Consider the following 13,512-nt stretch of genomic DNA (forward strand, 5'->3'; position numbering starts at 1 on the left):
CTCATTTCCAGCACCCAGCTTCTGCAGCTCAGTGGCTGGGACGGCTGCGGGATAGAAAATGTGGTTGCTTGCTGAGAACATGTGTAAAACCTCTGAGTCCAGAAGGAATGGGGAACACTGCTCAGGGCTAGAGAATTAAAAAAAACCCAACAAACCACAACACAATAAAATGGAAATCAATATAAAAGCTGTGTGTTATTATTCCTGCGTTATTTTGAGATTTTTTGAGAATTTTTTGAGGGGTTTTTTTTTAAGTAAAACAAATAAAACCAGACATACTGGTGTTTTTTCAGATTCGAAGCTCTGCAGACAGCTGTGTGCTGACACCAGGCTCAGCCTTTGCTGAGAGCAGTTAGTGTAGCCCTCACAATTTTGGAGGTAAGTTTGAAAAAAACAAACCATTTCAAAATCCAGGTGACTAATGAAGAGAGCTCTAAAATAATTATTTTAAGCCTCTCGTGCCCCTACTCAATCAGCCTGACATAACAAGGAAAGAGGCTTAAAGGAATAGTTTTTAAGAATGTCTTTAGTATGTGCTCATAATGATTTGCTTTACATTTATTTAAAGGCTGTGACAGGTGTTTAGACCCCTTCTTCACTTACAAATGCTGTGTGTTTGGGGTTTTTTCTGTTGTTTTTTCTTGACTAGGGCATTGTTGCTAGAGCGAATGATGACTCCTCCTCCATGTTCTTGACATTCATTCTTTGCTACGCATGTCTGCTCTGTTTTGGAGGGGTTACTGAGTTCCAGTTCACCTTCACGTGGTGAGCAGTCTATTTCAAATAAGTGATATATTGCAGGGGAATAATCATTATTGCTCTTTTCCCTGCATCCTAGTTGGGTCTTTTGAACAAAAATGGCTGATTATTCAAATTCAGCCTTAATGTATGCTGGGCTACACTATGTAATTGCTCACCACACTTTCTCGTGCAAGGGAAAGCTTCAAAAAGTCTCAGAAGTAAATTGCAGACTCAGTTCTGAGCTTCCTCCCAGGCAGCTAATGGGTTTGGGGCTACTCTCTGTCAGATCAGAGTCTCTTTTTGACACCATTATTTTTCTGCCAGCTTGACTTGAACCCAAGTGTCAGGCAGGGGTGGGAACTGCTAACCTCAGGAAACTCATGGGAAAATAAATCCCCGTGAGCGCTTCCAAATGTCTTGCTGAAATGTGTACAAAACCACTAGCTATTTATTACTCTATGTCACAGGCTGTCATCTTTTTAAGACCCTATTTTTTTGGGATGGCAATCACATTTATGTTTGGACCAGAGCTCTCCCATAAATAGGAAATTAATCTTCAGTGGTTAGGGGATCACTTGTCACAACCCTATCAAATGTCCGTCTGCTCAGCCCTGCTGAAATGTCTCCATGTAAAAGGAGAACGGTTATATATTATATCCTCTTTCTCTGCTTTAGACACTTCTGGGCCACTTGTCACTAAAGCGAGCTTGAAAACAAGTTTGCTCGGAGGGAACCAGGCAAGTCCTTGGATCGCCTCCTCTTTCCCATGCTAATGGCAGCCAAGCTCACTCTGTTTATTATATTTATGTAAAAGACACTAAGGATTGTTAGTAAAATGTCCATTTGGTCTAGGCTGTGCCCTGGTTATCTGTGCCCTAGTAGCTTCACTGGACACCACTATTTGCACAATCCAGTGGTTACTCTGAGAGCAAATTAATTGGTTTTCTGCCAAAGCACTGACCTCCTGTGATTGATTGACCTGGCGAATGAACAGCCCTCTGCTGACAACGGGGTATAAAAAAGGAACTTCGGAGTAAAGTCCTTAGACCCCAAATCACCTGGAGCCATGAAGGTGATACTGTTGGCTGTGGTTTACATCCCATTCACCGTGGCCGTGGAACGGTAAGAAAACACATCTGGCATCACTGGTGCATGTCTCAGCTGGCTTCCTGGGGTGACCTGTGCTTGTTGCTACCCCAGGTCTCAAAAAAGAAACAAATTAAAAACAAAGAGTATATGAGAACTCTAGAAAGAAGAAACAGTTAATGTTTGTGTGTTTATTTTATTTGCATAGAATTCCCCTCGTTAGATTCAAATCAATCAAGAAACAGCTGAAGGAAAAGGGAGAATTTGAGGAATTTTGGAGGAATCACCACCCCGACATTTTTGCCCGGAGGTACCTGCATTGCTTCCCTGCAGATATTGCTTTATCGGTAGGAACCGCTTCAGAAAGGCTGTATGATTACATGAATGTAAGTACAGTTTTGGTAATGCAATCATAAGGACTCGTTGTTCTCTTGAAGGCAGATTTTTTTCCCAGCGCATTTGAAACCTAGTCTCACAATGAAATTATAGGGCTTGAGATGGCTTGTTGCTCTACGCTATAAATACTAGGATCATCAAAAATTAGTTTACCAGTCTGCAAAATAAAGTATAGATCTAGGTTAGCATGGGACTTGGGTAGAAAGCTGATGTAATCTAGCAGTGGTAGTCCTGTGACAAGTTTTATTTTTGTATAGGTGTGTATTGGACTTGGTTGGATTTCCAACAAATGTGGGAGGTTTGCCTGTATCAATCTTGGTTCAGGATTGGGTTTTTAGTAGCAGAATCTGATTACTTCAGTTAGCTATATTCTAATTATCAGATGTTTGCATGTAATAAAAAATCCCCCAAATCTCATTTATTTGATCACGTGGAGTCATAACTCAGTGATAAAAAAGACCCAAGTTAGAGTTTTTATTCTTCTTCTTTTATCTCCTGAGCTTCATGTCTGTTACATATCTGAGACTGACCTGGGTCTCACACTAACCTGGCTGTATTTACCATCTAAACTGAAACAGGAAAAATATGAGTTTCATTGGATCTCAGACAGGCAAGTCAGCAGGTCAACCATTTTGTAAACTGTCTTTCCTGCATTTAGCTTTTTGCCCATTTGGTTGGTCTTCATTTTCTATTGTATTCGGTTCTTCTGTTACGCTTATCTAAAGGAAAGCTAAGTTGCAGAAATTTTGTGGAGATTGCATCTGAACAGGGAAGGGAAAGCCAAATTAATTCAGCAAGAACTTCCCGACACTTGAGGGCCGTAAAGGAATATGTCAAGATGAGCTAGAGATGTGTATGAAGAAGAACAAAGGAGACTGAAACATTTCCGCGTGCTCTAAAGCTTAACAAAGAGGGATAAATGTCAAAATAAGAAAACAAACCTCACATAGCAAGCATATCCAGCTAGCACCAGGAACAGTTTTGTGGAGGTTTCAGTGTGGTGTGTTTGTGAGGTTTTTGGGTTTGGGTTTTTTTGGATCAACATGTCTCAATTTACAGATTAATCAATAAAGGTTTGTTTAATACAGTAAGGAATAAAATCCTGCTGTATAGCTGGATATTCTGTTAAATGGTGTACTTGCTTGCCTTTTCATAATTATCTCATTCAGACCATAAACTCCAGGGTCAGAAACTATATTCAGTGTATTAATTAACAAGTATGCACTTGAAGATACTTATTCAAATATTTGTATTGCTACAAAAGGCTTGGCACTGGGTATTGCTTTTCTATCTGCGTTTGAATTCCAGAAATGCCTCTTCCTAAAAATAGGTCTCTTAATGCTGAAGTGCTCTTCCAGATAGGGGCACTTGGACACTTGCATTCAGGATGTGGATAAGCTCTTCACTCCAGCATTCACGTGTTCACAGATTATCTCTAGCTTCAATTGGTATCCAAGGACGGTCAGTGGTTTCTTTATCCACTGGATGAACTTTGTTCAGTACAACAGATACAGTCTCTGCAAGAGAATTCATTTTTTAACTTGCTAATAGCTGCTAATTACAAAGGAAAAAGCCCAGCTACCTATGACAGCAATTGTGCTGCCGGTCAGAGCCCTCTGACACAGGCAGAGGCAGGTCATGCTGTCTTTGCATCACAGATTTCTTACTGACATCAGTAGGGAGCTGCCTGAAAGCCCACATGGTTGTGCGGGAGCTTCATCTTGGGGCTGACCTTGCACCACTGAAGTCGGTGCAAGAGGGCTTGTTGACTTCATGGGGAACCCGACGGAGCGTTTGCTTAAAAGGCTTTAACAATGCTGCACTGTTATGCACTCAGCTGGAGTGAAATCTGCTGCCTGCAGCCACTCGTGGAGCCAGGCATGCATCCCTGTAGCGTGCATTTGTGTTCAGATGAAATTGCACCGAACCCCCTGAGCAAGCGTTGCGTGATGCTCCCAAGTCTGCCTTTTCCTCAGGAATAGCTCACTGGGTGGCAGGCTGGGGCTGACCGGGTTGTTCCTCCCCCAGGCGCAGTACTACGGAGTTGTGAGCGTTGGCACGCCACCGCAGAGGTTCACCGTTGTGTTTGACACTGGCTCCTCCAATTTTTGGGTCCCTTCCGCTTATTGCATCAGCGAAGCGTGCAGTAAGAAAATTTACCCTGCCTTACGCTCTTTGTATCTCAGGTACCTTGGCCATTTCTTCTTTCCCATGGAGGTCGCCTACAGCAGAGATTTGGGAGGAAGGATTTGGAGCACCCCCAAGGGCTGCTTTCCTCTCCCCAGCTTCCTCCTCCATCTTTGCCCCTCTGTGCCGCCCCACAGCCAAGGCAGGCACCAGCTGCAGCTGCCAAACATCCCTCTGCACCACGAGGTGCCTGATGTAAAAAGCATGGAAATAAATCTGGGAGAGCTACAAATAGTGGTGGAAATGCCCATTTTTGTTTTGATTTGCCTTTAAACCCCAAAATAACCTCAGAGGTACAGAAAAACTGGTGTGCTTGTGGAGGAGTGGGCACCTCCATTGATGCCTTCTTCCTTGTAAGACAAGCAAAAATCTGCCTCGCCTGCATCTTAGCTGGCTGTGCATGGGGGAGCGGGCACATTGCCGGGACCTCCCCTCGGTGCAGAAGTGTCATTTGTTTTGTGTAGGGGTGCACCAGAAATTTAAGTCCTTTCTGTCGGATTCGTATGAGCACGGAGGGGAAGCCTTCTCCTTGCAGTATGGCACAGGACAGCTTCTGGGCATTGCTGGCAAAGACACGCTGCAGGTGAGCCTCCACCTAAAATGGGTTGTCAGCTTCCAGGTCAACCATTTTCAGGGAAGTTCAGATACCGGCCTTACTCTGGAAGACCTTGTCTGGTTTAAGCAAGGGCAGGGTGAGGTCCCACCAAGCTGGGTGCTGAGAGGTATGGGTGCTGCTCCAGCTTTGGGCTGCCCAGACAAATCCCTAAGATTTTATTTTGCATTTCTGCTTGTCTCCTTGGGTCTTATCCTGGGTTTATGAAGAAACAGGCACAGAATTAAAGCATTAAAAGTGGCTAATTTCTTGTAATAGATGGTGTCTTTGCTTTCAGTTCTTGGGATTTTTTTTTTTTTTTGTACCGAACAGATCAGTAACATTTCCATCAAGGGACAGGACTTTGGCGAGTCGGTGTTTGAGCCAGGAACAACCTTTGCCCTTGCCCACTTTGATGGCGTGCTCGGCTTGGGCTACCCCTCCTTAGCAGTGGGCAGTGCTCTGCCTGTGTTTGACAGCATCATGAACCAGCAGCTGGTAGAGGAGCCAGTCTTCTCTTTCTATCTGAAAAGGTCAGTCTTTAAAGTGACACTGTCAAAAAAGAAGCAAATCTATTTTAATTGTTGACACAATCATGCATCTGTGTAAGTCTTCAATTCTAGAAAGTAATTTTCCTCATTTCTTTCTTTTTTTTTTTCAATTTGACACTGAAAAATATGGAGTGAAAAGGAAAAATGTGCTGGGGAGGACCTCGAATTTTTGGATGGACAGTTATTCTTGTTGGAGCTGGTCATAAACAAAAGAAAAGCTCCCGGCTCAGACTCACCATGTCTGAGTTGCCAGAGGTTTCCTTCTGGCCAGTGGAGATGAAGAGAAAAGCCGTGCTGCACCCAAGTAGCCACTTTTCAGAAAAGAAATGTTGTTACCTTATCTGGACCCAGCTGTAACTCCACCAATTTATCTAGTGTTTATTCTGAGGTGAGAGCAGCAACTGGCTCACCCTGCTCCCAATGCCTGTCTTAGCCCTTGTCAGCCTACACCAATTTTTCTCAGAAGTTGTTTGGAAGCTCTGAGTTGGGACGTATGCAGCTATAGTTTAGAAATTATTCTTTTCAGCCATCTATATCTGAATTTAGAAAGGACTGTGCATTGTCTTTTGCTTTTTAAGTGTAATCTCATCAGTGTGTGCTGGCACACTCCCATGTCTGTGTTAACCTGTCTTCTGCTTTCAGAGGAGATGACACTGAGAATGGTGGTGAGTTGATTCTGGGGGGGATAGACCATTCTCTCTACAAAGGTTCAATCCACTGGGTCCCAGTCACCGAGAAAAGCTACTGGCAAATCCACCTGAACAAGTATGTATGTATGTATGTATGTATGCATGAAATAGACACCTGCGGGTGAGGACAAATTCATCAGCAGGAGGCAAATGATTAGGGCTGTAGGAGTCCTGAGAGAGAAAAGTGGGTCCACAAAAGAGAAGTCATCCTCATGCAGTTTCCCGTTACTGCTTTCTTGTCTTTTAAAGACGTTCTTGTCTTTTAAGACTAGGAAAACTCGGCAGCTAGTTTTAACTTCAGACTGTACTCTGCTACTTTTGCTAGCAATAATGTCACAGTGTATATACCACTTGCTTAAAGATGCTTTGTTTTTCACTCACAGCATAAAGATCCAGGGCCGGGTGGCATTTTGCTCCCACGGCTGCGAAGCCATCGTTGACTCAGGCACTTCTCTTATCACCGGCCCCTCTTCACAAATCAGGCGATTACAGGAGTATATTGGGGCAAGTCCGTCACATACTGGAGAGGTAAAAACTATACGGCCAAAAAACCACCAGAGAGGAAGAGAAACTGGTATTTGGTGCAAAGAGCTTATAGAGTGGGAGAATAACCAAAAGAGTTGTTCAGAAAGGTCTCAGGGAAAGCCTTGTTTCCAGGAGAGCACTGAACTCAGAGCCGTGCTGGTTTTGACCCATCTGCCTTGCTGCCCCAGCCCTCCTCCCAAATGTCCACGTCCTCTCCTGTACTCATCAGTACTAGTGTGTAAGGAAATAATGGGGGTGTCAGTTTGAGGAATTGATCCATACTCTACATCAGAGAGAATTTTCTTATGGAAAATCAGAGGAGCACTTCTTTTCAAAGTCCCTGGCTATAGCCATCGGTTTGCTGGAGCCAGGAGGGGTTCGGTGCTGTTAGCCAGCCCCGTCAGCATCAAATGGGGGTACTTACAGCCCCACAAAGGCTCCACTGACAGGACCTCTCACTGTCAGCTTGCAGCAGAGCAGGTGGTGTCATGCCAGGGCTCCCAGGAGGGATGCGCAGCTGTGATGCTCACAACGCTGATTCCTAGCAGATGAGCCACAGGGTGCAGGACAGACCTCACTGTCTTATCCTCCCTCCTGAACCTTATTCCTCTGTCTCCTCGCTGGTTTTCTTCTCTTCCCTGCTGCTCTTTCCTGCATCCCCCTTGTTGATGCTCCCCATTGCTCCTCCCCATCCCTGCCTGCCCTCTGAGGAGCACCTCCACCTCCAAGGCTGCTCAAGGTAGGTTAGGCATTCCCACCACCTTGCCTGTGGGTCAGGCTGAGATGTCTCTCTGCTGCTCTTCGCATCTCCCCACTGGCAATTTTCAGATGGCATGACCGAACCCTTGTAATATCTAAAGCAGTGAGATAACAAGCCTGAGAAGGCTAAACCCACCTGCCTCCAGGGAGAGAGCAGCTTCTTCGCTGTGAGGGTGGTGAGGCAGTGGAACAGGTTGCCCAGAGAAGCTGTGGATGCCCCATCCCTGGAAGTGTTCAAGGCCAGGTTGGATGGGACTTTGGGCAACCTGGTCTAGTGGAGGGTGTCCCTGCCCATGGCAGGGGGGTTGGAACTAGATGATCTTTGAGGTCCCTTCCAACCCAAACCGTTCTGTGATTCTATGCTTTTTACTGTGCCTTATTGCTGGCCCTGGGCTGAATCCCACAGGTAATTACCACATTGCTACAGCTCCAGTGCCCCAAGTAAAGCTGCCACGTATGGTTACTGTTAACTTTTAATTGTGTTGTTCCTGATGCAAAACTACACTTGGAAGAAAATTAAGAATGTTATGGTTACCCAGTGCACTGGGTAATGATCAAAGAGAAAAGTGGACTTTTAATCTGCCTCCTTTTGTACGAGCAGGACTTGGAGTTGCATCTGTGTAACTCATGAGGCTTCTGATTCTATCTCAATTAAACCTTAAATTTAATTTTTATTCGAATTTTCACATACGTGTCGAACAGTACGCTTAAATAACAGATTGGTTTTATAATGGTACATACTAATGGATATAGATAAAAATATATATTTCCAATGCCTTATATTAGTGTAATATAAACAAGAAACAAGTCATTGCAGAATAAGTTTATGTACTCCAGTTCTGGTGTAAAAGCACTCAGACAGCATCTCAGATTCTGCAAAAAAGCATCCTGAAAATAAGACTTTCTATGACTGTTTTTGTAGCACCCACAGACAGCCTGAGTCTATTGGCTCAAGTTTATTCCAATATAAGTGATTTTACCAGAACCTTTATCTCTTTCCAGCAAGGATTAATTTGTTCTGGACGTAGTAGCTATGTAAATGAATTATGTCTTGCTTCTTGTATCCTACTAAGCATTATACTGGCTTCTTTTACCCTTGTCCTGCATATCCCACGGTTTATTTTGTTCTAATGGTATGACATCTGATAAGTATACACAAGATTTAGAGCTATGTTTTCATAAAGCAGATTTAACAACAACAAAAATTGTAGATTCTTCCTTATAGGAAGCCTCTAAAACAATGACTTTAAACACTATGGTTTACAGCAAAGATCCCTCTGGGGCTTGGAGCATTCTGTAGTGCCATTTAACACGCCAGTTGTTTCATGAAATGACTAGAAAGGCCAGGAAATGATCTTCTGTGTTACTGTAAGTGAATGTATTATTTATGGAAATTAATGGCCATGCCAAAGTTTAGTCTTTCTTCTGCTCTTTAGATCCCACTTCAGGGCAAAGTATAAGTATAAAGTGCCATATTCCTTACTGGCTTTTTTTTCCTAAAACAATGATGTTACGGGAGGGAGCGGGGTGAGCTGCAGCCATAGGGTGCTCCCTGCGTGGGTTGGAGGCAGCTCCCTCCACCCAGTCCGAATCAGAGCACTGGGGGACTTTTACTCAGCGGACCTTGCTAATACGGGTTCGCCAGGGCTTTTGCTTCCAAGTTCTACGGAGGTGACATTAGAGTCCCCCTTCACCTTGTCCCTTTAGGGGCTGGTGAGGATTTTCTTCAGCTCTGGGTCCCTAGGGGCTTTGGTGTAGTGGTCTGGGCTGCTAGGCTGGTTTGACCCAGTGCAGGAGCTGGGAAGCCGGAGGGCAGTGTTGGGCCGTAAGTCAGCCTGATGCTGTTTCTCTGTAGTAAATTCACTATTACCTGCTGCAAAAATCTTGAATTCAAAGGGCACTACTTAAAAAAAGGCAAACCGATCCCGTCTCAGTCAATGCATCGCATACAGTTTCTCGTAGACTGCAGAAGACTGTCCAGCTTGCCTCACATAAGCTTCACCATCGGACACCATGAGTACAAGCTGACAGCAGAGCAATACGTCATAAAGGTGTGTATCTGTGGGCTCCCCTGTCCCCTGTCCCCGCTCCCCGAGCTGAGGCTGGAGCAGGCGGCCGCAAGGACACGTGCTTTCTCTTGCAGGAGTCTATTGAAGACCAAACCTTCTGCATGAGCGGCTTTCAGTCTCTTGACATCACCACTCGTGCCGGCCCACTCTGGATTTTAGGAGATGTCTTTATGTCTGCATTTTACTGCATTTTTGACCGTGGGAATGACAGAGTGGGATTTGCTAAAGCTGTTCATAGGAAGGATTACTACTGAGTCGTAATGGCATTTATTCTGCCTTAACCCGAATGTTAACGTAGGGATCTTCAACACATATGTGAAGAAGGGCTTTAACTGAAACTCTGGACCTAAATGCAGTTGTGTGTCACCCCCCTCCCCAGGGTTTAAGGGATTTGGGGGTGATCCTTGTCCCAAATTATATAGCTTGGTTCAATCTCTATATATACAACTGAGAAACAAATTTTCCTCAAAAACTGATGGACATCACAGCTGTCAGGATGAAGTGAAAACAACCCAGCACTCAGATTTGCAAAAGAGCAGGAAGGATAAAAATGCTGAACAGTGCCAGGCTGACAAGATAGCAGTTACAAGTGGGGGAAACTAATCCCAGTCTGGTCTGGTCTGGGTATCCTTTTTTCTTCTTGTGTGGTAGTTTCCATCTCATCTCCTATTGCTTTCCTTTTCCTCATTATTTTCCACGGTTAGGGTTCTGTCCAATCTCATTTCCTTAGTGCCACGTAAATTCTTTTTATATGTGCTTGCTCCAGCCAGCTTACATAAAGAGGAGTTTGACTGATGCCCGTGTGACCACTAATTTCCACTACTGTTCCTTGCACACAATATCCTGCTCCTTATGCCATCTCTCAAACCTGCTTTTTCCCTTGGGTTCGTTCTCGCTTGACGCTTTTTTCCTCTTTTGGGTCTCGGTGTTTCATGTCAGTGTCTTAGGTCAGATGCTGCTTTTGGTGCCTGACACCTCTGCCCCTTGGCTGTGCGGGTAGCGGGGAGCAGCATCTAGTCAGATTACAAAACCCGGACCGCAACCTTTGCAAAGGGAGCTGCAAAGGGATACCGCGGCGTCCCTCCACCTCAGACGAGTTACGAGACCAACACACCAGCACTAAACACCTCCTGCCCCTTGCTCAGGCGCTCGCGGTCAGCAGCGGCAGCAGCTTCAGTGCTGGCAGAGGTGTGAAACAGCCACAGGTAGCTGCTCTGATTCGACAAAAGAAGAGTCACCTAAATTAGACCCATTGGAGTATTTGTTTGGATCGCTAAAACTGACACTGCCCCCGCGCACGTGAATAAAACTTAACTGAGGAAAATCTACTTTGGACTTAGTGCTCTTTCAGTTTCATTTTATGTTTTCTTACAGCAGTTTCTGTGCGGTGAGGCCAGAGAGGAGGGGGAGGAGAGGGTGCAACAGCGATTGAAACTCCAGGTTACTCTGTGGCCTGGAGGGGAGAGATGGGATGTGTTGGGGTGTTGGGGCTGCTCATCTCCCCCTAAAGCCGAAAAATGTCTGCAGCCTTAGCCCCAGGCACCCGGCACCTCCCAGGCAGGGCAGGGCTGGGGGAGCTGGAGACCGGCCGGTTGTAAGACTCAGTAAGTTTTACTAAAGCAAGACAGTTTGCCTGTAGGTATCTCTGATACACTGATCTTGCCTTCCAGTACAAAATACTTGTCTTTTCGGTGCATGTTTTCACAGGTCTCTATCTGCAGCCACGTTGTCTTACACATTCGGCACCCAGGCTATCAACTTATAGCAACGGGGACTGTGCTGCCGGTTGTCTCTTTTTGCACACAAAATTGAGCCGTATGAAGTTACTGTGTATTTCAGGCCAATCTTGCCTTGTTTCCCCTTTGTCCCTATCAGTCTTCAAGAACAGAGTGACCATGAACTAACTTATTTGTCTAAAAAATGTCATTTGTTTGGTCGTAAACCAAGACAAACAAACATCTATAAAACCCTATCACTCATTTAACAGCAGCAGGGTATTTTTGTTTTCTCTACTATTGCAGCAGACTTAACACTCTGGTACATTTCCATTATTTCTAAAATGTGTATATTCCTCAAACATGAGCTTCCACTCAGAGTAAAGAGATCTGTTATTTATGACGGAGGATTTTAAGGGTGGTGGGATATGTCCCTGCAGCCGGTCGGTCCCTGCACTGACATCTCAGCTCTATAAATTCCAGCGCAGAGTGTGAACACATCCTAGAAATCGGTGGAAAGTCAGGCAGCACGTGCAGGGACCGGTCCTCTCTTTGTTCTGACGTATCTCATCCTGCTCAAGATTAACACCATTTGATGGGAGCAAGCTGCTGCTCTGACCTATTTGTCTATCCTGGCCCTATTCTCTCCTCAGTCTTTTCCAGCTTTGCCAACTTCTGTAGGTCTGCCTCGCTGTTCCTGGTAGACATCAAGTTGACTTGCGTGGTAGGTCAAACCTTTGCCAGCAGTGCTTCTTGACAGTTCAATACAGTCAAGACAACTGTGTATCTCAAAGTGCCTTTATTCATGCAATAATTTGACATTGTTTATCCAGGTGAACACGAATTGTAAATTTTTGGGTTTGCTAAAATAGTCCATTTACCATGCTAAGGCAAATAGTTTACTGAGAGAAGTGCCTAAGAGAGCACATAATCCCAAAAGATAATTTAATACAAATCAGAGCCCGCAGATGTTTACAAAAGTGAGATAACAGACTAAATGAGAGGAGGAAATTTTTCTGGTAACTCATCCCAGCACTAGCTTCTTTACAAGCCATGGACAGAATATTATAGCTAACCAGGAGCCGGCCCGCTGTGTGAAATGCTATTTGTGTATTGCAGATTACATTGTGGGATTTCAGAGCTGTCATTCCTAATTTAACATGTGTCTCCATGCCTAATAGACACCTCTGTGGGACTTAACTGAAGCTTTTATCTGACTGAAGCTGCGTGGCCAGCCTTAGCCTCCACCGAAGAACGAACACAGTTGCTGGGCCAGGGAGTGCTGGCAGAGTAAGCAGGAGAGGCAGCAAAATCACTGCTCATGAGATGCATAATGTCCTGGTGGAAAGCCGCAGTGTGCGTCCTAGGTAGGGGCCAGGCTGAGAAGATGATGGAAGATGAGCAGAGCTGGCTGATGAGAAGCTGGGAAGGCTTCTTCAGGCTTAGCAGTGCCGGGATGAAATGTGCTGATGTCTGTGTTGAGGAGGATGAGCACTTTGGTCCAACACCTTAAGCCCTGGCGAAAGCTGTGTGAAGGAGGAGAGTGAGGAGGTGTGGTGGGACTGGACCCTCAGTGCAGATTGGTGGTGGCCACTTTACAGGAATATCTAATTTCTGGCTTAAATTCCCATACAGAGAGAAGCACAGTCCCTCAAGCTTATGTACTGTGAGGAGAGAGCTAGATAATAGGCCAGACTTTCTCCACACCCACTGAAAACCCTTCCTATACGTGGATGGCTGGGAGGAGTATGGCCAAACTCTCCCGAAACATGTATTGCTCTCCTGACTCTAACAAAGTGCTATAGAGGAGCGTTTCAGGCTCCCAAGGAGAACAGCACTTCCTTTAACTTTCTGTCTAACTGTGTGAGCTGTCTGGGTATCCTTAAAATGTATTGTTTATACTTAAAATTTACCATTTGTTAATGTTAAGCTTGTTGGTAAATGGAGCTCCTTGACAGTTGCAGATGCAATTAAATTGAGAAAATATTGAATTGAAAAGTGTGGCTTCAACTAAAGGAAGAAATAGGGAATAGGGAAGAAAGAGGGAATGCTGGAGGAAAATCTTTTCTTCTCTGCTGATGTAGGGAAGGGAAAACTATGCGTTTCCACCAATGTCACAGACCAATAGAGTCCTCTTCCCCAAGGAGAGTCAGCAGTCTGGGGCTCTGATGACTGAAGAGCTGGAGGATGCTGCCAGAAGCT

General features: G+C 44.9%; 1 protein-coding gene across 1 annotated transcript; it reads left to right on the forward strand.

Annotated features, from left to right (window-relative positions):
• The first annotated feature begins 1,800 nt into the window (after positions 1-1,800).
• On the forward strand, positions 1,801-11,716 carry LOC104636840 (cathepsin E). Its single transcript, XM_010304127.2, has 9 exons — positions 1,801-1,863; positions 2,036-2,213; positions 4,252-4,369; positions 4,875-4,993; positions 5,336-5,535; positions 6,196-6,318; positions 6,626-6,770; positions 9,479-9,577; positions 9,670-11,716. Exons 1-9 carry the CDS (start codon positions 1,808-1,810, stop codon positions 9,847-9,849), a joined length of 1,218 nt encoding a protein of 405 aa, XP_010302429.2. The 5' UTR covers positions 1,801-1,807; the 3' UTR covers positions 9,850-11,716.
• Positions 11,717-13,512: the final 1,796 nt, after the last annotated feature.

The sequence above is a fragment of the Balearica regulorum genome, chromosome 1 (assembly GCF_011004875.1).
Source record: "Balearica regulorum gibbericeps isolate bBalReg1 chromosome 1, bBalReg1.pri, whole genome shotgun sequence".
Taxonomy (NCBI): Eukaryota; Metazoa; Chordata; class Aves; order Gruiformes; family Gruidae; genus Balearica; species Balearica regulorum.